Raw genomic sequence first — 23,272 nt, 5'->3', positions numbered from 1 at the left:
TGTTTCCATAGGAATAAAAGCTATTAGGTTGGTGCAAAAGTAATTGTGGTTTTTGCATTAAAAGTAATGGCAAAGACTGGCCGGGTGTGGAGGCTCACGCCTGTAATCCCAGCACTTTGGGAGGCCGAGGTGGGCGGATCACCTGAGATCAGGTTCAAGACCAGCCTGACCAACATAGTGAAACCCTGTCTCTACTAAAAGTACAAAAATTAGCTGGGTGTCATGGTGGGTGCCTGTAATCTCAGCTACTCGGGAGGCTGAGGCAGGAGAATTGCTTGAACCTGGGAGGCGGAGGTTGCAGTGAGCCAAGATTGTGCCATCGTACTCTAGCCTGGGCGACAGAGAAAGACTCTGTCTCAAAAAGAAAAAAAAAAAGGTAATGGCAAAACCTCAGTTACTTTTATACAAACCTAATAAATTTGCCAATTTAATAATCTAAAATTTAACTGTCTGAATGTATACTAATGTGTAACTGCCTGTGTCTTTAGTTCGTTGTCCTCAGAATAAAACATCAACTATGCTCAGTTAATTTTCTAAAATGTCCATTTATAAATGGTTTTGACCTGAGAGGTCTATTATAATATATTCTCCTTCTGCTTGAAAAAGAAATCTATTCTAGACTTTAGAAGAATATTATTTTTGTAACCCATTGTTATATTTTAAAAGAGCTGTCAAATATTTACAGTCCATGGCCATTATTGGAGCAGATTAAAATGAACCTTGGAATATCAAACTTTTATCTATAATACAGGCAGCATATTTTTCCTTTATAATGGGTAAATTAGCTTCAATACTCAATTTTTCAAGTTGCTATAAATGGAGACTTCTACTTCACAACATTTAACATCTGATTCATTTTCTTGAAGGCAAATCGTTCTTGGCTAGAGACACCACTAGAGAATGTTGTTTTGAATTCTTTCTCTGCTAGAGACAGTGCTAGAGAATGTTGTTTTACTTCCTTACATCATTTGTACTGGTTAGAACAATAGCTCAATGTAGCTTCCTTATATGCGGATATAGGAAGACTAGGTAACAATATTGAAGAGAATACAAGTTCAATATTTGAGTTCTCAGCTCTAAACTGTTGTGCATTCCATCTCTTCATGTTCAAATAGAAATAACCTAGCTTTTTTTTTTTTTTTTTTAAATAAGTCATTTACAATCTGCTTATAAGTGTCTGTGGGATTTAACTATGCCTTTATAATCTTTGAGTTTGAATGAGATTAAACTGGATAGTTCGTTTTTCTGACAACACAACATTTTGTGCAAGTAGATTAAGTTAGCAAGGCAGACTCAGGGCACTAATGGCTTCACGTTGTAACTAGGAATCTATAAATAAAAGCAAACAAGGAGAAGACCAAAGAGATGCTTACCATGCTCTTTCAAAGGTTTGAGATAAGAGGAATGCTGGTCAGTATGTGAAAACCACAATTTTGCATTATGCTTTGATTTCATTTTCACTTGTATATTGAATCTAGCTTTAAGCTGTATGGGAAAGTGAATTTTTTCTAATGAGTGATATGAAATATACATCAAAGCTACATTATAATACAAGTTTTGATCATAAGCCAAATAGTTGAAGTGTATCATGTCTCTGTTTTAAGGAAATACATATAGATTTGTGCACATAGTATATTCACTGCTAGATATTAATAACTAAAGAATTGGCCATTGACCTAGAATTCATTTCCAAAATGTTTGATTAAAGAGCTCTGCTTCTGAGCTGCTAACTTCATATTGGATTGGTATGAAGTGTTAAGCTTTCTGTGTTGGAGAACATTCATGAATATGAATATCAAGGATATGTACATATCCTCAAATGTAAATTAACTTCCAAAACAGCATGGTATTTATAAAGTTATTCTCCTACACATAGTACTTACTGTTGATTAGGCACTAATGTTTGCAAAACACTGCAAGATTGAGCTTTCATACTACCTTAAGACAGCCCTTTGAGGTAAGAGTGTATTTTCATTTTACAGAGCAGGACACTTGAGCTCTAAGTAGTCAAGTGTTGTCCAGGTTTCCCACTCCCAGGAAGGGACAAAGCATGGGATGTGAACTCTGCTTTTTTAGCTGAGGCTTCACTCTCAGCTGTCTCCATCCATAAACACAGTTGGTCCCTATATTTGTGATGTTCTTATGCAAAGTATGTTGATGCCTATCTTAGTTTTATTTCATCTTTATGATGGAAGTGATTGAGTCTTGGTGGTGTAACTGAGACTACTAGTGTGTATGCGTGATAGAATCATGACTTAAGCTCATAAGCAAAAATTCAATTGCCATAGCATTTTGAATGTCTTTTACCCCACGCTTGGCTAAACGACAGTTTTCTATGATTTGGGCAGGGTGATACCTAGGCTGATATATTATAGACTTACAGTCTTTTTTTTAAAACGTTTTAATTTTTTTTTTTTGATGGAGTCTTGCTCTGTCACCCAGGCTGGAGTGCAGTGGCACGATCTTGGCTCACTGCAAGCTCTGCCTCCTGGGTTCATGCCATTCTCCTGCCTCAGCCTCCCGAGTAGCTGGGACTACAGGTACCTGCCACCATGCCCGGCTAATTTTTTGTTTTTTTTTTAGTAGAGATGGAGTTTCACTACGTTAGCCAGGATGGTCTCGATCTCCTGACCTTGTGATCCGCCTGCCTCAGCCTCCCAAAGTGCTTGGATTACAGGTGTGAGCCACCATGCAAAAAATTTTGTTTTTAATTGACATCATTAATTACATTAATTGTACATATTTATGGGGTATAGTGTGATATTTTGATATATGTGTATATAAAACAATAATCTAGTAAGATCAGGAAGTTAAAAGTGGCTGTATTTTTTAATATTACTTTTAAATACTAATATTCTTATTAATTGAGGGATTTTTGGTTGTTTATGAACAAAAGGTAATACTTTAATTTTTTAAATGAATGATCTACATCAATATCTACTGATGGTAGGAATTTGATATAAGTTCTTATGAGTAAAAGATAATATCATAGAATAAGCCCTTTTTTAAAAAAAGGAAATGATATATTATTTCTACAAATTTGTTTTTTAGGCATATACCAAATTGTCAATAATGACTATCTCCATGTTACAGGATTTAAAATGGGCCTTTACATTCAGACTTATGAAATGCCATGAAAAGGGGCCTAATTCTTTTGACAGAGTTCTGTAAACACAGGATATTTATATATATTTATTCAGTAAAGACAACTGTTTCATGTACCAGATTTTTAATGCATTTGAATCTTTATTCTACAACACAAGCAACATAAATACAATATCTTTTAAAATATTTTCTCTTTAGAATTTTCATTTCCACCTCAGATAAAATGTACACAAAATACACTTGCAAGCTTGCTTACAGAGACCTGTTAAACAAAGAACAGACAGATTCTATAAAATCAGTTATATCAACGTATAAAGGAATGTGATTTTCAGTTTCTTTTTTTAAGTAAATATGACCAAACTGACTAAGAAGGCAAAACAAAAAATTATGCTTCCTTGACAAGGCCTTTGGAGTAAACAAAATGCTTCAAGGCTCCTGGTGAATGGGGTTGCAAGGATGAACTTTGCATTTTATAGGTAAAATGGTATACTGACTCAAATCATTATGGCTATACCAAGCTTCATTTATTTATAATCTTCAATGAAAATAAGTTGATTCTTTGGCATAATACTATAAGGAATAAAAGGACCCATACCACCCACTGGCTTTATCTAGAGTGGGAGATAGTACTAGGGGAACTGTTTATAATGTAATTTGTCTAAGTTTATTCCTCTTAGAAAAGCGGGAAAAGCATCTTGAGTAATAGTCTCTTAGCATGATTAGGGCAATAAACATCTTATTCTTATCTGTCCCATCCCCACACCACAAACTAAGAAACAAAAATAACCTTTCCCTCTAGGCACCTCCTCCTGCCCCATCATGCCACACCTGGATATTCTATCACACTGTTTCAACTGAAGTGAAACTCAACTTATCAAAAGCATTCATCTTTGTTCAGCTTTGCCTATTTTGTGGGAAATCAATTTTTATTAGAGAGAAGCACTCCCAATAAGAACCAGATGAAAGAAATGTAGGACAAAGCAGCTTGCACATAATCCCGAGGTAGCCAGGGATGCTCACTGGGGCTGGCAGTGTCAGGGCCTGAGCCTCCCTAACTTTAAGAGAAAACATAATCTTTTACATATTGGTTCAAAAGATTGGCTTTTGGATTCCCTCCTCTCCTTTTTGGCACTGGTTGGTAAAACAAAAATAAATTACTCTTAGAGATTGACTTTTGGAATTTAATTTTAAAATCAGTGTTACTAAAAGAACTAAATGCACATATAATTCCCAAAAATTATGGGAAACTAAAGTAAAAAAAAAAAAACTCTTCAATTATTTCCATCCACAGAGGCAAAAACTCTGTAGATTGTCTCCTTGATATCATTAACATTCTCATATGCTTTCTGATCTCACTAATTCTAGTAAATATAATCATTTCCTTCCATTCCTACAATAGTCTAAATTAATTTAAATGAAGTCAGCATATTTATTAAGCAGAAGTCTTTAGAGAAACCTCATTGAATCAATAAGCATTATGTGTAATTAATACAGTTTATAAATAGGTGATTTTTAAGTGAATTTTTTTTCTTAAATCATTCTCTGTATGGTCCTTAATTTTTTTTAATGGTAAAAGAATTTCCAAAGCTAATTAATTAAATAAACGAGATAAACTAAGGCCCCCTCTATATGAGTTAACATGATTTCACTGAATTCCCAAAGCACACTGATTCACTTTTATATTTTTCCCATTATTTGGAAGATGAAATAATGAATATGATCTCCACCATGTTGATAAGTGCACAAACACATTTACTGAAAAGTCAAAACAGACACACCTACTGCTTAAAAGGGAATTGGTTCATTTTGCAAATTTCCGTGAAGCCTTTGGGTAGACTCTTAACAGATATATATGAAATTAAAATGTTAATTTACGCCAGACAGTTAAATGAAAGATGAAGGTACAATAAGTAGTCTCATCTCATCTCAAACGGCTAATATTTTGGTGGCCAATGAAAGATGTAAAACAACTGGCAAGCACACAACTGTTCAAAAATCTGTAAGCCAGGAGCCAAGGCTGTAAAGGAGCTGACATGGAAACATCTCATTAAAACCATAAGGATGGAAGAAATTCAAACACTACATACTTAAATTTAAAATCACCTTCAGTACAAGGCAAAGGGTCAACATGATACAAATGATCATCCATAGAATCAATGTTTCTAAATACAAAGACAAGAAGCTTAGATTTATCTCACTGTTCCATAGAACTTATACATTCATTGTCTTCTAGCTTGTAAAAACCAATTGTTGGTATAATAAAACTGGAAACTGGGAAGATTGAGCAAGACTGCTGTATAGAATCCAATCCCAAGTCATCTGCCCAAGGGTAGATTCAGTTTTTCTCTAGCGTTTGATAAGTCAGGCTAATCTTAAAGGTAGTAGTTGGAAATTTTTTCAAGGCAGTGGTTCTCAAAGCATAGTTCCCAAAACAGCAGTATTGGCCTCGCCTATAAACTTGTTAGAAATGCAAATTTCCTGATTTACTTAACTGGGAACTCTGACCATGAGCCCAGCAATCTGTGTCTTATTTTAAAAAAAGGCCCTCCAGGTGATGCTGATGTGTACTAAAGTTTGAGAACCACTGTTCTAAAGACAAAAGATACTAGACAACCACTGGTTAAACCTTCAGGATAGGAATTAACAGTACAAACAGTTCTTGGTGGTTGAAAAGGGTGGAAGGACCATAATTAGATGGGATTCACCAGCAGTGGAGTGCCGTTTTGTCACTAAAGTGGTCAGCCACCCTCTCCTCCCTGGTACCCCTTTGTAGTATTGTACAAAGATACAGAGAAAAGGTTCTGTATGGTGCTAGTGGTGTGGTAGTGGTTTCTCTTCAACGATGGAGTGGTACCACAATTTATAAAGAAACCGATGATCTCAGGAGATATTTTTGGTCTGTCTTCCCTGAAATAAGAATTGTGTTTTGGAAATCTAAAGGGTGTTCTGTTCCAAAATCTTAAGTTATTAGTTATTTCCACAACAAATAGCAAACACTACAATACAGCCAGAGAAAGAGGATCTTCCAAACAAAAAAAGGTATGTTTTCTAGATTGCTCCACTACTAAATGAGAACATTTTTTTTTGAGGCATAATTATAAATCAAGTTCTTGATCAATTTTACAAATCTTTCCCAGTGACAAGCTCATATTTTCAATAAAAAGTGCTCTTTTGCTTTCCTAAGGCCACACTAAATCTCCCTGGGGTCACCTAAGTGGTGCCCAAGCATACTGAAGTTTTGTCATCTGCTTACTGCAAGACTCTGGATTTTCCTTCTGCCTGTTTCCTTGTCTGTAAAACAAGTGGAAATGTGTAGATGTTATGGCACATGGTTACTATGGATGTCGACCTGATGCCCTTAGCACCTGGCTCTTCAAGAAATCCTGTCCAACCAGCTGCTTCCTCTTCAGAGAATGTACATTTTGTAAAATGGTTATCCATTATTTTGCATATTCCCAAACTTTGTGCTACTAATTTAGTACCATGTATTTCCCAGAGAAGCAAGTAAAGAGGCACTGTTGGCTACAGGGCACTTTATTCTGAGTTGATTAAATGATATTTGAAAAAGGTTTACAAATTGTGCATGCTGTTCCAGACACATGCTGCCATGTTCTTCTGTGTTAATAGCTGGCCATGAATAGTATTATTCCATCATTTCCACCTAATTCAGTGAGTTTTCTAAAGTAATACTGAATGTCTGCTTGAAGATTAAAGTTTAGATTTTGGTTTTATGTTCAAACACTTGAAATGTGTTACATGTGATTTTTTTATGTATAAACATGATTCATTTTCTTTTTTCAACTTTTTTTTTTAAAACCTCCATAACATCCCAGACAGATCTGAGATGTCAAATAGTCTCATTTTCATGGCCTCATTCCTTGAAACATTTTTTCATACTACAGTGCTTACTCTATGGACTTAGAGCATGTTGTCAGAGAGAGTATGGCCCTTGAATTCAGAAACTCCTCTTTTGCAACCAACTTTGCCTTTTACTTGTTATCTTGGGCAAATTTCTCAACCTTTCTGGGTCTGTGTTCTCCTCTGAAAAAATGAGGAACACAATACTTGTCTCACAAGGTTGTTATGAGGACTACGCGTGATAATACAGGTAAGAGTTTGCAATCACAGTGACATTCACCACTCGCCTCCTCCCTGCTATTTGTAACTGCTTGCTATTACTATCAAAGGTCTTCATTCTGTTTAGCTTGATGGGACTGATACGAATGGATTTTCCTTTCTTAGAAAACTTTCCTGTATAAGCAGTATTGTGATGAATCTGGCAAAGTCAAGGGTATCTATTATATAACTGCATTACCTTCTCACAGCGAAGGCTACTTGACTCAACTAACTCTGTATAAGTCTTATTTTAAAACATCAAGGACAAAAAGCCTAATGATCATTGTACAAATATGTTTCAATTTCAAGGTACTTTTGAATTATATTAACATTTTTGTCATGTTTGATTTAAAAATTTTATTTTTATTTACTTGAGACAAAGTCTCACTTTGTCACCCATGCTGGAGTACAATCTTGGCTGACTGCAATCCCCACCTCCCAAGTTCAAACAATTCTCCTGCCTCAGCCTCCCGAGTAGCTGGGATTACAGGCAGCTGCCACCATGCCCGGCTAATTTTGTATTTTTAATAGAGACGGGGTTTCACCACGTTGGCCAGGTTGGTCTTGAACTCCTAACCTCAAGAGATCCACCCGCCTTAGCCTCCCAAAGTGCTGAGATTACAGGAATGAGCCACCACGCCTGATTTAAAGTATATTAATGCGAGCTGTTAAGTATGTTAGCATCTGCCTGGGTTCTTACTGGTCAGTCATTAAATAGACCCCAAATCATAAAGGTGTTCTAGTTTTATATCTATGGGGAAGGCTGGAAAATTACCATAAGGGGAGAGAGAGAAGATGGTGTAAAAAGGCAGCGTAACTATTTTTAAAAGCAGATCAGGAGATACAAGAGCTAGGTGAGATGCTATGGACAGTGCATGAGGTTCAATTGTGAAAACTGATGTCCTCATTAATGACAGAGAAAACTCTGTCCCTCCATATACTTGGATGGGCCATCATCAGTCCAGGGTCTCTTATATTTGGAGTTTTCCAGATGTTTGTTTCATGAAGCACACTTTACCAAAATTTAGGAAAAGAAGAGAATGATCTCAACTTTAAAGTAATATACTTTTGGCTATAAATACAGGCAACTAAATCAATGTATAAACTCTCATTCTGCTTAGGTCTGTAAATACATGCTAATAACTTTAAAAGGCTGCCTTGAATTTTGTCTTACTGTTGCTGCAAGAGACTGTGAGGAGAGAAACACCTGACACTTTCAGAGACTGGGAGGGAGTGAAACAAAGTTGGGGGAGTGGGCAGCTGAGTCACAGGAACAGGGCAAGAGACCGAGCTGGGCAGCCTGGGAAGGTGCCACTCCCCTCTCAGTGTTCTTCATCTCCTCCCTTTCTTCTCCACCTGCTGGGAAGAATCACCTGAAGGCCTACTCATTAGAGACTACTTTGCATCAAGCTGCAAATACCTCTGAGAAGTACTGCTGTCACTCAGTGATGGTTCTGGTTGAAATCTGATGTCAGTGTGGATGTCCAGTAACTTGAGTGCAGAGTATGTTAGGATTGAGTTACAGAGAAGACAATGGGAAGGTACCAAAACACTCTTAAAAAATTGTAGGTCAAGAGCTCTGTACACCTTCTCATCCTTTTATTCTTGGGACCCATAATCAGGCTAGAACTAGAACAGTGTTCGGACACAGTACAGGGTAAACTTATGTTCAAGAATTTTGGATCCCATAATAGAGCACTGGGGAGAATGCTGATTTCCAAACAACTAACATACTTTGGGACACAGTATTCACTTACATTTTTTTTTTTTTTTTTTTTTAGATGGAGTTTCACTCTTGTCACCCAGTCTGGAGTGCAATGGTGCAATCTTGGCTCACTGCAACATCCGCCTCCTGGGTTCGAGCGATTCTCCTGTCTCAGCTTCCTAAGTAAGCTGGGATTACAGGTGCATATTACCACACCTGGCTAATTTTTGTATTTTTAGTAGAGACGAGGTTTCACCATGTTGTCCAGGCTGGTCTCAAACTCCGGACCGCAGGTTATCCACCCACCTTGGCTTCCCAAAGTGCTGGGATTACAGGCATGAGCCACCGTGCCCAGCTGGTATTCTCAAATTGAGACAGCTTCCTTTGAATTTTTCTACTATATGAAAAGTTGCTATGTATAAATACTGTAATTCTAGCTACTGCTTTACTGAAGCCTTTTCCCCCAGTAAACTGTGGAGTACTCACAGGTTCACAAAGAAGAACTGAACCTCAGATAAGCTATAAAAAGAAACAAAGCAACTGTGGTGGTACTTCTGTTGGAAAATTAAAAAAAAAGCAGTTATCCAACTTTCAATTCCATTTATAAAATGTAAAAATTCAAAAGTATACAATATAGTTCATTGATATCCCAACAATTCATTGCCTTTTAAGATCAAATAGCCGATTAACTGTTTCTAAACTTGAATTATTGTCTAGTGAGTAAAAACTGAAGGCAAACAGAGTGTTTTGTGGAACTGGGAAAAAAAATGGATTCTGCGGTGATCGCTAGATGGCACACTGAATGATAAGGGTCTTTTTCTCAGATCACCTAAAGAAGTCAGAACACTGCCTTCCTCTTAACCTCTAAGTTAGTTCCATATTTCTCAAGGAGGGCAAAGTTTACAAATACCCCTTTAAATCCTTATTTCAATACTGTAGAATTTATGTCTTATATTTAAAGGGTGACTTATTCATTATGAATGGGGCTGAGAGATTATAGTGTATGCCTTAAATAACTCTGCTCTGTAGAATGTGTAGTAAGTAAGCTTGATTGAGGAGTTTTCAATCATTAGGATAATGTAAGAAATAAATATAAAAATACTGTAAATAATAAGATAAAGCTTTCAAACGTATTTTCTAGTAATACTTAGAAATATCCACCTGCAATATTGGTCTGAATGAAAAGACATCAAACATAGGGTAACTTTACTTGGTAGGTAGGAGAAATATTTTAAATAGACAAAATTTTCTAAATTTCAGTGTCTTTCTCCATTACTTTAATTTTGAGACTAGAGCTTGTGTAACTGACACTATAATTTTGCAAGACTGTTGTGTTATATTTTAAGATTGAAAATGATTTCATCATAATCCATCCCCACCGCACACTCCCTGCTCCCTTCCCTGAGTCCCTTTCCTCCAAGCGTGTTGATATAAAATGAGTTGCGTTTTAATGTTTTGTTTTCTTAAAAACCAAATGCTATACCTTATGTTCAGATAATTGTGGGGCATAGAAATGGAAGTGCAACAAAGGACTAAGGCACCTTTTTTTCTTTCCTTTCCTTGTTTGCCTTGGGGACGGAAACAAACACCACAAGAACAGCCATGTCTCTTGACAATCTAATCTATGTATCAGCCACTTTCACTGGGTACTCTGTGTCACAGGCTGATAAGCCACAGACTTCAAACCCTTCTAGGAAAGAACTTTCTTCTTTCAGAAATACAGAAATAAAGGTACAACAGTACCTTATACGGGGAAACTGGTGAATACCTGAAAATCTTAATGATTTAGGAATAATTTTGAAGTGTTCTGGATTATTTTACAACAGAAGTCACCTCTTTCTTGATTATGACACCCAAGAATATGTTTTTATAGTTCTCTTCTTCCCAGCCAGAACCATAACCATAAATCTTCCTCCAATTAATAATCCCTGGTACTAGATGTCTGAGTGTTTACATATTAGCTTGACTTACCAGCAGATATTGCCTTAGGAATTGTATTTATTTTTAAAATGATGGATCAAATGGATCAATATAGTGTTTTCAAATGAGTAATCCTTGAAAATGACCCATTTGGGGACAACACTGTAAGCAAAAGCACTGGGAAATATACTTCAAGAGTTAGAAACATATCAAGGATTATAGATTCTTCTGTAATAATGTGCAAAATCAGAATATCGTTTGTGTCATCTAGATACAAACCTTAGTATGGCCCCAATGCTGATCAGTGGTTGGAAAGGCTTTTTACATTAGGAAACGTTGTTCTCTGAGACAGTAGTTTAAGTGGGGCTAGCAGTGGGGAAAATGCAACAGTTGGATTGGCAGGCAGACTCTAACCCTCACTACTGTTATTTGGTGGGCGAGTAGAACAGGAGTCGGCTACACAATGATGTCATAGACACGGCCCACCCTGCCCAGCCACTCCCTCACAGCCTGGCGAACTCTGATGTCGGTCACGTGACAGGTCAGCTGACTGATGCACGGGAACACTGCGGGCTGGAGGGCCGTGAAGGTCTGGTCTGGGAGAATCTGAATCTGATTGAGAACTGTTAGCACCATGTTGGTCCATGCCTAAGAGAAAAGATTTAAGAAAATTAGTGGCTTTCCCCCCTGGTTTTATTTGAACACTTGAGAGTGGCCCTGCCAATGTGGAAATGGTTTTTTCCAGGCTTTAGTTGCAATAAATTAGTTTTCACTCATTTAATATGCCTATAATAAATTGTAGGCATATTAATTTATTATGCCTACGTCGTAACTTCACATACATAAAGATGGGCAGAGACTTGCCTTATTTTCAGCTGTCACAAACTACTAAACTCTTATTCCTTAGATTTAAAAAATACAACAACAACAACAAAAAACCTCCCTTTCCTTCTCACAATGAGCTCTCCACAGGCCTTTCATCTCAAACTCATTTTCTGATGCACCCATCGAATTACACTCAAAGCCTCTTTATGTGCACAGGATGGACTAGAAAAACTTGAGATGAAAACAATTTGAAAAAAATTCATTGGCATAACCACACAATACTTACTTTGCTTTTTTATTTTATATAATGCTTCATAACTACAGAATTTCTTCAGGGCCATTTTCGAATGACACACTAAGAACTCAATGCTAGTCAAAGCTTACTTGTTTTTAAAGACAGGGTCTCTCTATGTCGTCCAAGCTGGAGTGCAATGGCACCATCTCAGCTCACTGCAACCTCTGCCTCCTGGGATCATGCAATCCTCCTTGCTCAGCCTCCCAAGTAGCTAGGATTACAGGCATGTGCCACCTCTCCCAGCTATTTTTTTTTTTTTTTTTTGTAGAGATGGGTTTTGCCCTGTTGTCCAGACTGAAAAAGCTTGAAAAAGCTTACATTTTATAAGCTTTAGCCTCACCTTATTTATACAGGTAAGTTCCTAATTCTCAATAATATACATTACTATGGAGAAAAATAGTTCCTGAAATTACCTGAGAGTAAAATTCCAGCTTCATAATGACATACTGATACTGGGAGATCCTGCACTTAGGTTCAGGCAGTCCTCTGACTTTGGAGGGAAATCGGTTCATATCCCCTACCTGTTTCTATAAATCTTAGCCTGTGTATGCCCGCTCTGCAAGGGGGGCCCATCCAGTACTGGAAACCCAGCCTCCCACCCACCTGCTCTGGCCGCAGGGACGTACCTGGATCTGTGCTTCTGCGTCTCTCACCGAGACACTAAGGGAGCTCCCGGTGGAGCCTGAGCGGGGCCTCTTGTCCTGGCGCAGCAGCTCGGGGCCTGCGCTGAAGGAATGCCGCATTTGCCCTTGGTCCATCAAGTGCTGGGGACGCTGAAGCAGCGGGGAGTCCTGGCCCCTAGGACCCAGTGGCTCTCCTTTCTTCTCGACTTTGACCTCTTTGGGGAACGCGGACAGGTTGTGCTGCTGTTTCCTCTTTTTGTATTCGGTCATCAACTTTGAAATGGTCTTGTCGGCCGCCATGGTGTAGATTTTGTTTCCTGCATTCTCCCACCACTCCTTCTTCCGGCTGGGATCCTTCTTCTCCACTTTGGGGCTGGGGGGCAGCAGCAGGTCCCCACCACCGGCCTTCAGGCTCAGGGACTCGCCCGTGTGCTCCCGGGACTGGCTTCTGTCGTCCTCAGAAGGGGTTTCTTTCCCAGAGAAGCCCCCGGTGGATGGGGTGGATGACTCGGACTGGAAGGAGGGCAGGACGAAGAACGGGTCGCCCTTGAAGATGGGAGGCTCCTCCAAACAGTTCTCCAGGTCCAAGTGCATCTGGATATAGTTGTTGCACAGTTCCATGCACAGCTTGTGCAGCCTCTTGACCAGCCACACCCAGTCTGCGTTGCTGACAGGCTGGACGCTGAGCAAGGGCATCCGTGCCCGCCACTGTCTCTTCTCCTTGCCTCTCGGGGGGCTGACCTGGGCCGTTTCCTCAAAGATGTCTTCATCCTCAGATGAACACTGCTGGGAAGAATCTGTGCTTCTCTCGTCGTCCTCAAAAAGGACCTTCTTCACTTGCTCGGCCGTGATGGTTTCTTGAGTGGTGAGAACAGCACACACCAGGGCATGGAAATAAATGTTAAAGCTCATCGCAGACTGGCGGTAGAGGTTGGCGGCGCCCCCGATGCCAGACACTTTCTTCAGCAGGCACTTCAGCCCGGGGCTGGTGTCAAACTCCCTGGCAGTCCTATAAGAGTCCAGCAGCAGGTCGAATATGACTGCCAAGTTCTGCATGGAGATGTATCTGAGGAAGCCAGCCAGCTTGGCTTCTGGCACTTGGATCGTCTTTTCCTCTCCAGGAGAGGGGCCTTTGACAAACTCTTCTAACAAGATGTCATATAAGTTCTGGAGTAACACCTGATGAGACAGCAGGCTCACCACAATTTCCCTGAAAGACACGCTTCAAGTGAAAAGAGAGGGATCGATTAATGGTTTTCTGCCCTATATCAGGTATTTCAAAGCAATATAGACGTTACCCATTTCAGAATGATATATGCAAATTTACAAACTAAACTACCTCTACCCAAATGTCTTCCGTGAAAGAAGGCATACTTTTTGGGTATTATGTGATAACCATTTTAATCACAACTAGTGGAATTCTTGACACTTTAAAAAATTCCCGAAGCTGGGCCAAGCGCGGTGGCTCAAGCCTGTAATGCCAGCACTTTGGAAGGCCGAGGCGGGCAGATCATGAGGTCAGGAGATCAAGACCATCCTGGCTAACATGGTGAAACCCCGTCCCTACTAAAAATAAAAAAAATTAGCCGGGCGTGGTAGCAGGCACTTGTAGTCCCAGCTACCAGGGAGGCTGAGGCAGGAGAATGGCATGAACCCGGGAGGTGGAGCTTGCAGTGAGCCGAGATTGCGCCACTGCACTCCAGCCTGGGCAACAGAGCAAGACTCCGTCTCAAAAAAAAAAAAATTCCCGAAGCTATAGAATATGTTATGATGCCAAATTAACAGTTATCAAGATATCACAGATATCAGAAAGTCAACTGTGACATCAAAAGATATCACAATTGAAGGGGGCTGGGAGGTCTTTTTGCCCTTGGGGACACAGAATATATTTTGGGTTTTCCTATGACCCATCACATGAGGTCAGATGTGGAATTTTCCATTTGTGGTGTCCTGTTGGCGCTCAAAAAGTTGGGGTTAGCGATGCTCAACCTGTACTATGTTTGCCAAACTTTTTAATTTGCCAGTGTGGTTCAATGTGGTTTTGGTTTACAGTTTCATTTCTTTTCACTGCTCTTAGAATTTTATGAAAATAGTTGAGGTCATTATATGGCCAATTAATGCCCCAAACTGGATAATTATAAAATTATGACAACCGTTATTAATTTCAAAGTTCTAGCCATTATGTTAATAACATTTTGCTTTATGTCTATGACTTTGAATGTAAAAATTTGTGTAAGTAGGAAAAGTGCTTTTCTAACAGAAAATGACAAATCCTGCATAAATCTCAATGTTAACTTTGCCCTTTGTGTAGTCCTCACTGAGGGAAAACACATTACTCTCAAGATGAAATGAGTAACAAAGGACTGTCATTCAAAAACAGTAACATTTTAAAATAAATCGCTTTAACTTTTTTTGTGGTAAAATATACATAAAAGTTACTACTTTAACTTTTTGATGTACACAATTCAGTGATATTAAGTATATTCATAATGTTGTGTCACTGCTATCTATTGCTAAAACTTTCTCATAATTTTTAACAGGAACTTTGTACCCATTAAACAACAACTCTCCATTTCCCCAGCCCCAGCTCCTACTTAAGCTACCAGTAAACCTGGATACACACTCTTCTGAAAAAGAGGACTCCAAAAGCTTATAACAACTTGGTCCAAAAGCTACCACAGGATGTGTACTAAAAAGGAAAATTTTTTACTGATCAAACAAGTCTGTCCCCCGAGAGCTATAACATCCTCAAGGGACAGGATACTACCTTATTCATCTTCTTGTCTCCAGTAACCAGGAAAATGGTGAGAGTAGCATTCAGTAAGTCTCCAAGTGGAAGAAAGAAAGCAGGCTGGCTCTGGGTGCAGGCTGCCTGAAGGAAATGCTCCCCCTGAGAAATGGCTCTGACGTTTGAACCCCACTCCCCTAGGATCCTGGATCCTTGGCAGGAAGCACCACCAGAGGGGTGAGTTTAATCAGTCTGGTGAAGGCATGAAACCCTTCGCTCACAACGCTGTTTTTTATTACCTTCCCTGAGAAATGGAAAGCCATTTTCCAGCCAACACCTAAAGTCAGGCCAATGCAAAGCCATGTCTGGATTGTGGAATATCTTCATCCACCGAGATCATTTTTTGGATGCTCTGAGAGATAAAGCTGTTAACTATGCATGTAAAAAAGGACAGCAAATTCCCTCTACCTTAGGTTTGGGTTAAAGGATGCAGTGACAAGAAAACAGAACGGGAGGGAAATAATACTGAAAAGATCAAAGTTTCAGAAAGAGAAGTGAAACAATTTTATAGATATGCAATTCTTAATCATCTACGCTGACAGGAGACACAGGTCTCAAACAAACCAACAAATAACTTTCTAATTCAGCATACCCAAGGGTTTCAAGCTTTTTCTCAGCGCACCTTTAAGAAGTCTGCCATCCTCCTGCTGCTTAAGGGCAAAGGAAAGCCAGCCTCCAGACTGGATAATTGAGAGTTAATTTCATAACAAGTGGTTGACTTAAAACATGCTAATATATATCTTAAAGTGCTAATTAAGACTATGTGGACTGAGTAAAGCTTGGGGCTATCAATGTCAAGGCTATTAAAACAAACCAACCCAGGTTTCTCTATTTAAATGCTGTAATCTGGTTTTAGGATTACATCTAAAGGATGCACCTGGCTAGCATATAATTTTCCACAGGTCTAACTCATCTTCCACTACATCCTATGCTAAACTAAGAATTGCCCCTGCAAATAACAGTCAAATCTTAGAATGCAAAGCATACAAATGTTGGCTGAGAGCTCATAAAGAATGTTAAGGAATGTCTTTGGCTCAGTGGGCAGTGGGATTGGTGAAAGAATTTAATATGCTTATTAATTTAATTGCCTATTAAAAGTGCTAAGTAAATTTATGAGCCATGCTGCTATATTTTTAAACTGTAACCTTTTAAAACCAATAACATAAGGACATTAGGCTATTCCATGTTTTATTTATAATTTGAATGCAGACTATTATTCCTTTTTCCTACTTTTACATCAAAAATATTTCAGCAAGAATAATTGGCTGAATGTGAATTAGAAATAGGAAAAAAGGAAGAAAAGAACTGAAATTCTGAAGTAAATCAGTGCTTAAAGATGACAAAGGATTGCACAATCTTTGGTATATAAAATAGATTAAAAATGACCAACGCTTAAAAATTAGTGACTGGTGGTTGAGGGAAATGGGCTAGAATTGGTAGAGTTCTATTCCTGAAGTTGGGTGACAGGTTCACATTTATTTTTTATTCATGCTTCATAACTTTTGAACATTCCACATTTTTTTGGTATGTACCAATAATTGACCCAAAAAATTATTACCTAGAAATTTCACCCAAATGATTGTTATATTAATCAAACTGACCTGCTAACCTGGCAACCTTTTTGTTTATTGGTTTTTTGAGATGAAGTCTTGCTCTGCCATCCAGGCTGGAGTGCAGTGGCGTGATCTCAGCTCACTGCAACCTCTGCCTCCTGGGTTCAAGCGATTCTCCTGCCTCAGCCTCCTGAGTAGCTGGGATTACAGGCATGAGCCACCCGCCTGGCCCAGCTAACTTTGGACAAATCACCCAAAGGTTATGAAACGATACCAATTATCTTTGTTTGGGCTGCTGTTAACAAATACCATAGACTGGGTGGCTTACAAACAACAGAAATTGGATTCCTGTAGTTCTAGAGGTTGGATGTCTGAGATCAGACCTGGTGAAGGCCCTCTTCCAGAATACAGATGACCATCTTCTCCATGTATCCTCACATGGCAGAAAGAGGGCAAGGGAGCTGTCTCTTAAGGGCATGATTCCCATTCATGAGGGCTCCACCCTCATGACCGAATTTCTTCCCGAAGGTACCACTGTCAGGCCTCTGAGCCCAAGCTAAGCCATCATGTCCCCTGTGACCCGCACGTACACATCCAGATGGCCGGTTCCTGCCTTAACTGATGACATTCCACCACAAAAGAAGTGAAAATGGCCTGTTCCTGCCTTAACTGATGACATTGTCTTGTGAAATTCCTTCTCCTGGCTCATCCTGGCTCAAAAGCTCGCCTACTGAGCACCTTGTGACCCCCACTCCTGCCTGCCAGAGAACAACCCCCCTTTTTCCTTTACCTACCCAAATCCTATAAAACGGCCCCACCCCTATCTCCCTTCGCTGACTCTCTTTTCTGACTCAGCCCGCCTGTACCCAGGTGAAATAAACAGCCTTGTTGCTCACACAAAGCCTGTTTGCTGGTCTCTTCACACGGACACGCATGAAATTTGGTGCCATGACTCGGATCGGGGGACCTCCCTTGGGAGATCAATCCCCTGTCCTCCTGCTCTTTGCTCCATGAAAAAGATCTACCTACGACCTCGGGTCCTCAGACCCACCAGTCCAAGGAACATCTCACCAGTTTTAAATCGGGTAAGCGGCCTCTTCTTACTCTCTTCTCCAACCTCTCTCACTATCCCTCAACCACTTTCTCCTTTCAATCTTGGTGCCACCCTTCAATCTCTCCCTTCTCTTAATTTCAATTCCTTTCATTTTCTGGTAGAGACAAAGGAGACACATTTTATCCGTGGACCCAAAACTCCGGTGCTGGTCACGGACTTGGGAAGGCAGCCTTCCCTTGGTGTTTAATCATTGCAGGGACGCCTCTCTAATTATTCACCCACGTTTCAGAGGTGTCTGACCATGCGGGGACACCTGCCTTGGTTCTTCACCCTTAGTGGCAAGTACCACTTTTCTGGGGGGCAAGAACCCCCCAACTCCTTCTCTCCGTGTCTCTCCTTCTCTGCTTTTCTGGGGTGCAAGAACCCCCCAACCCCTTCTCCTTCACCCTTAGCAGCAAGTACCACTTTTCTAGGGGGCAAGAACCCCCTGATCCCTTATTTCCATGCCCTGACCTCTTATCTCTGTGCCCCAACCCCTTATTTCCACACCCTGACCCCTTTCCCACTTTTCTGGAGAGTAAGAACCCCCAAACCCCTTCCCTCTGTGTCTCTACTCTTTTCTCTGGGCTTGCCTCCTTCACTATGGGCAACCTTCCACCCTCCATTCCTCCTTCTTCTCCCTTAGCCTGTGTTCTTAAAAACCTAAAACCTCTTCAACTCACACCTGACCTAAAACCTAAATGCCTTATTTTCTTCTGCAATGCCGCTTGACCCCAATATAAACTCGACAGTGGTTCCAAATAGCCAGAAAACGGCACTTTCAATTTTTCCATCCTACAAGATCTAAATAATTCTTGTTGTAAAATAGGCAAACAGTCTGAGATGCCTGACGTCCAGGCATTCTTTTACACATTGTTCCCTCCCTACTCTCTGTTCCCAATGCGACTCATCCCAAATTGTCCTTCTTTCCCTCCCGCCTGTTCTCTCAGTCCCAACCCCAAGTGTCGCTGAGTCTTTCTAATCTTCCTTTTCTACAGACCCATCTGACCTCTCCCCTCCTCCCCAGGCCACTCCTCACCAGGCCAAGCCAGGTCCCAATTCTTCCTCAGCCTCTACTCCGCAATCCTATAATGCTTTTATCACCTCCCCTCCTCACACCCGGTTGGGCTTACAGTTTCCTTCTGCGACTAGCCCTCCCCCACCTGCCCAGCAATTTCCTCTTAAAAAGGTGGCTGAAGCTAAAGGCATAGTCAAGGTTAATGCTCCTTTTTCTTTATCCGACCTCTCCCAAATCAGTTAGTGTTTGTTTAGGCTCTTTCATCAAATATGAAAAACCCAGCCCAGTTCATGGCTTGTTTGGCAGCAACCCTGAGACGCTTTACAGCCCTAGACCCTCGACCCTAAAAGGTCAAAAGGCCGTCTTATTCTCAATATACATTTTATTTTATTACCCATCTGCTCCCGACATTAAATAAAGCTCTAAAATTAAATTCCGGCCCTCAAGCCCCACAACAGGACTTAATTAACCTCACCTTCAAGGTGTACAATAATAGAGTAGAGGCAGCCAAGTAGCAACATATTTCTGAGTTGCAATTTCTTGCCTCCACTGTGAGACAAACCCCAGCCACATCTCCAGCACACAAGAACTCCAAATGCCTGAACCGCAGCTGCCAGAACCTCCTCCCCCAGGAGGTTGCTACAAGTGCCGGAAATCTGGCCACTAGGCCAAGAAATGCCCACAATCCAGGATTCCTCCTAAGCTGTATCCCATCTGTGTGGGACCCCACTGAAAATCGGACTTTTCAACTCACCTGGCAGCCACTCCCAGAGCCCCTGGAACTCTAGCCCAAGGCTCCTCTGACTGACTCCTTCCCAGATCTGCTCGGCTTAGCGGCTGAAGATTTGACGCTGCCCGATCGCCTCGGAAGCCCCCTAGACCATCATGGACACCGAGCTTCAGGTAACTCTCACAGTGGAGGGTAAGTCCGTCCCCTTCTTAGTCAATACGGAGGCTACCCACTCCACATTACCTTCTTTTCAAGGGCCTGTTTCCCTTGCCTCCATAACTGTTGTGGGTATTGACAGCCAGGCTTCTAAACCTCTTAAAACTCCCCAACTCTGGTGCCAACTTAGACAATACTCTTTTAAGCACTCCTTTTTAGTTATCCCCACCTGCCCAGTTCCCTTATCAGGCCGAGACACTTTAATTAAATTATCTGCTTCCCTGACTATTCCTGGGCTACAGGCACACCACATTGCTGCTTTTTCCCCCAGTTCAAAGCCTCCTTCACATCCTCCCCTTGTATCTCTCCACCTTAGCCCACAAGTATAAGATACCTCTATTCCCTCCTTGGCGACCGATCATGCACCCCTTACCATCTCATTAAAACCTAATCACCCTTATCCCGCTCAATGCCAATATTGCATCCCACAGCACGCTTTAAAAGGATTAAAGCCTGTTATCACTTGCCTGTTACAGCATGGCCTTTTAAAGCCTATAAACTCTCCTTACAATTCCCCCATTTTACCTGTCCAAAAACTAGACAAGCCTTACAGGTTAGTTCAGTATCTCCACCTTATCAACCAACTTGTTTTGCCTGTCCTCCCCATGGTGCCAAACCCATATATTCTCCTATTCTCAATACCTCCCTCCACAACCCATTATTCTGTTCTGGATCTCAAACATGCTTTCTTTGCTATTCCTTTGCACCCTTCATCCCAGCCTCTCTTTGCTTTCACTTGGACTGACCCTGAAACCCATCAGGCTCAGCAAATTACCTGGGCTGTACTGCCGCAAGGCTTCATGGACAGCCCCCATTACTTCAGTCAAGCCCAAATTTCTTCCTCATCCATTACCTATCTTGGCATAATTCTCATAAAAACACACGTGCTCTCCCTGCCAATCCTGTCCAACTGATCTCTCAAACCCCAACACCTTCTACAAAACAACAACTCCTTTCCTTCCTAGGCATGGTTGGATACTTTCAACTTTGGATACCTGGTTTTGCCATCCTAACAAAACCATTACATAAACTCACAAAAGGAAACCTAGCTGACGCCATAGATCCTAAATCCTTTCCCCACTCCTCTTTCCATTCCTTGAAGACAGCTTTAGAGACTGCCCCCGCTCTAGCTCTCCCTGACTCATCCCAACCCTTTTCATTACCCACAGCCGAAGTGCAGGGCTGTGCAGTCGGAATTCTTACACAAGAACCAGGACCACACCCTGTAGCCTTTTTATCCAAACAATTTGACTTTACTGTTTTGCCTAGCCCTCAAGTCTGTGTGCGGCCACCACTGCCGCCCTAATACTTTTAGAGACCCTTAAAATCACGAACTATGCTCAAGTCACTCTCTACAGTTCTCATAACTTCCAAAATCTATTTTCTTCCTCACACCTGACACATATACTTTCTGCTCCCCGGCTCCTTCAGTTGTACTCACTCTTTGTTGAGTCCCCCACAATTACCATTGTTCCTGGCCCAGACTTCAATCCGGCCTCCCACAGTATCCCTGATACCACACCTGATCCCCATGACTATATCTCTGTGATCCACCTGACATTCACCCCATTTCCCCATATTTCCTTCTTTCCTGTTCCTCACCCTCATCACACTTGGTTTATTGATGGCAGTTCCACCAGGCCTAATTGCCACATACCAGCAAAGGCAGGCTATGCTATAGTATAAGCCACTAGCCCACCTCTTAGAACCTCTGATTTCCTTTCCATCGTGGAAATCTATTCTCAAAGAAATAACTCCTCAGTGTTCCATCTGCTATTCTCCTACTCCTCAGAGATTATTCAAGCCCCCTCCCTTTCCTACACATCAAGCTCGGGGATTTGTCCCTGCCCAGGACTGGCAAATTGACTTTACTCACATGCCCCGAGTCAGAAAACTAAAATATCTCTTAGTCTAGGTAGACACTTTCACTGGATGGGTAGAGGCCTTTCCCACAGGGTCTGAGAAGGCCACCACGGTCATTTCTTCCCTTCTGTCAGACATAATTCCTCGGTTTGGCCTTCCCACCTCTATACAGTCTGATAACGGACCAGCCTTTATTAATCAAATCACCCAAGCAGTTTCTCAGGCTCTTAGTATTCAGTGAACTAATGGTCTTTTAAAAACACAACTCACCAAGCTCAGCCACCAACTTAAAAAGGACTGGACAATACTTTTACCACTTGCCCTCCTCAGAATTCAGGCCTGTCCTCGGAATGCTACAGGGTACAACCCATTTGAGCTCCTGTAGAGACACTCCTTTTTATTAGGCCCGTCTCATTCCAGACACTAGACAAACTTGGACAGTGCCCCCACCCCCTGCCAAAACAAAACCAAAACCAAAAAAAAACCTTGTCATCCCTACTTCTGTCTAGTCATACTCCTATTCACCGTTCTCAACTACTCATAAATGCCCTGCTCTTGTTTATACTGCCGGTTGACACTGTTTCTCCAAGCCACCACAGCTGATATCTCCTGGTGCTATCCCCAAACCACCACTCTTAACTCCCTCTTAAAGTAAATAAATAATCTTTATTGGCAGGGCTATGCTGAACCTCCTTAGGCACTCTCTAGTTAGATGTCCTAGGTCCTCCCAATTCTTAGTCCTTTAATACCTGTTTTTCTCCTTGTCTTATTCTGTTCTTCTTTCAATTCATACAAAATTGTATCCAGGCCATCACCAATAATTCTATAAGATAAATGTTTCTTCTAACAACCCCACAATATCACCCCTTACCACAAAATCTTCCTTCAGCTTAATCTCTCCTACTCTAGGTTCCCATGCCGCCCCTAATCCCGCTCAAAGCAGCCCTGAGAAACATCGCCCATTATCTCTCCATACCAGCCCCCAAAATTTTCACCACCCCAACACTTTAACCTATTTCATTTTATTTTTCTTATTAATATAAGAAGACAGGAATGTCAGGCCTCTGATCCCAAGCTAAGCCATCATATCCCCTGTGACCTGCACGTACACATCCAGATGGCTGGTTCCTGCCTTAACTGATGACATTCCACCACAAAAGAAGTGAAAATGGCCTGAGCACCTTGTGACCCCCACTCCTGCCTGCCAGAGAACAACCCCCCTTTTTCCTTTACCTACCCAAATCCTATAAAACGGCCCCACCCCTATCTCCCTTCGCTGACTCTTTTCGGACTCAGCCCACCTGCACCCAGGTGAAATAAACAGCCTTATTGATCACACAAAGCCTCTTTGCTGGTCTCTTCACACAGACGTGCATGAAAGCCACCTAACATCACATTGGGGGATAGGCGTAACCACATCAA

At 41.1% G+C, this 23,272-nt stretch overlaps 1 protein-coding gene across 3 annotated transcripts in view; it reads right to left on the bottom strand.

Annotated features, from left to right (window-relative positions):
* Window positions 1-3,217: 3,217 nt before the first annotated feature.
* The window catches only part of ARFGEF3 (ARFGEF family member 3), a 186,369-nt gene continuing 166,314 nt past the window's right edge, over window positions 3,218-23,272 (bottom strand). For all 3 annotated transcript variants that reach the window (XM_024248774.3, XM_024248772.3, XM_054558214.2), the window contains 2 exons: window positions 12,593-13,811; window positions 3,218-11,494 (listed from right to left, as the gene is read on the bottom strand). In XM_024248774.3, coding sequence (XP_024104542.2) covers window positions 11,303-11,494; window positions 12,593-13,811 — 1,411 coding nt within the window. In that variant the 3' untranslated portion in view covers window positions 3,218-11,302. The remainder of the gene's footprint in view (window positions 11,495-12,592; window positions 13,812-23,272) is intronic.

This window comes from Pongo abelii, chromosome 5 (assembly GCF_028885655.2).
Source record: "Pongo abelii isolate AG06213 chromosome 5, NHGRI_mPonAbe1-v2.0_pri, whole genome shotgun sequence".
NCBI lineage: Eukaryota > Metazoa > Chordata > Mammalia > Primates > Hominidae > Pongo > Pongo abelii.
Note: the sequence above shows the minus strand (reverse complement) of the source record. Positions and strands in the feature narration are given on the sequence as shown.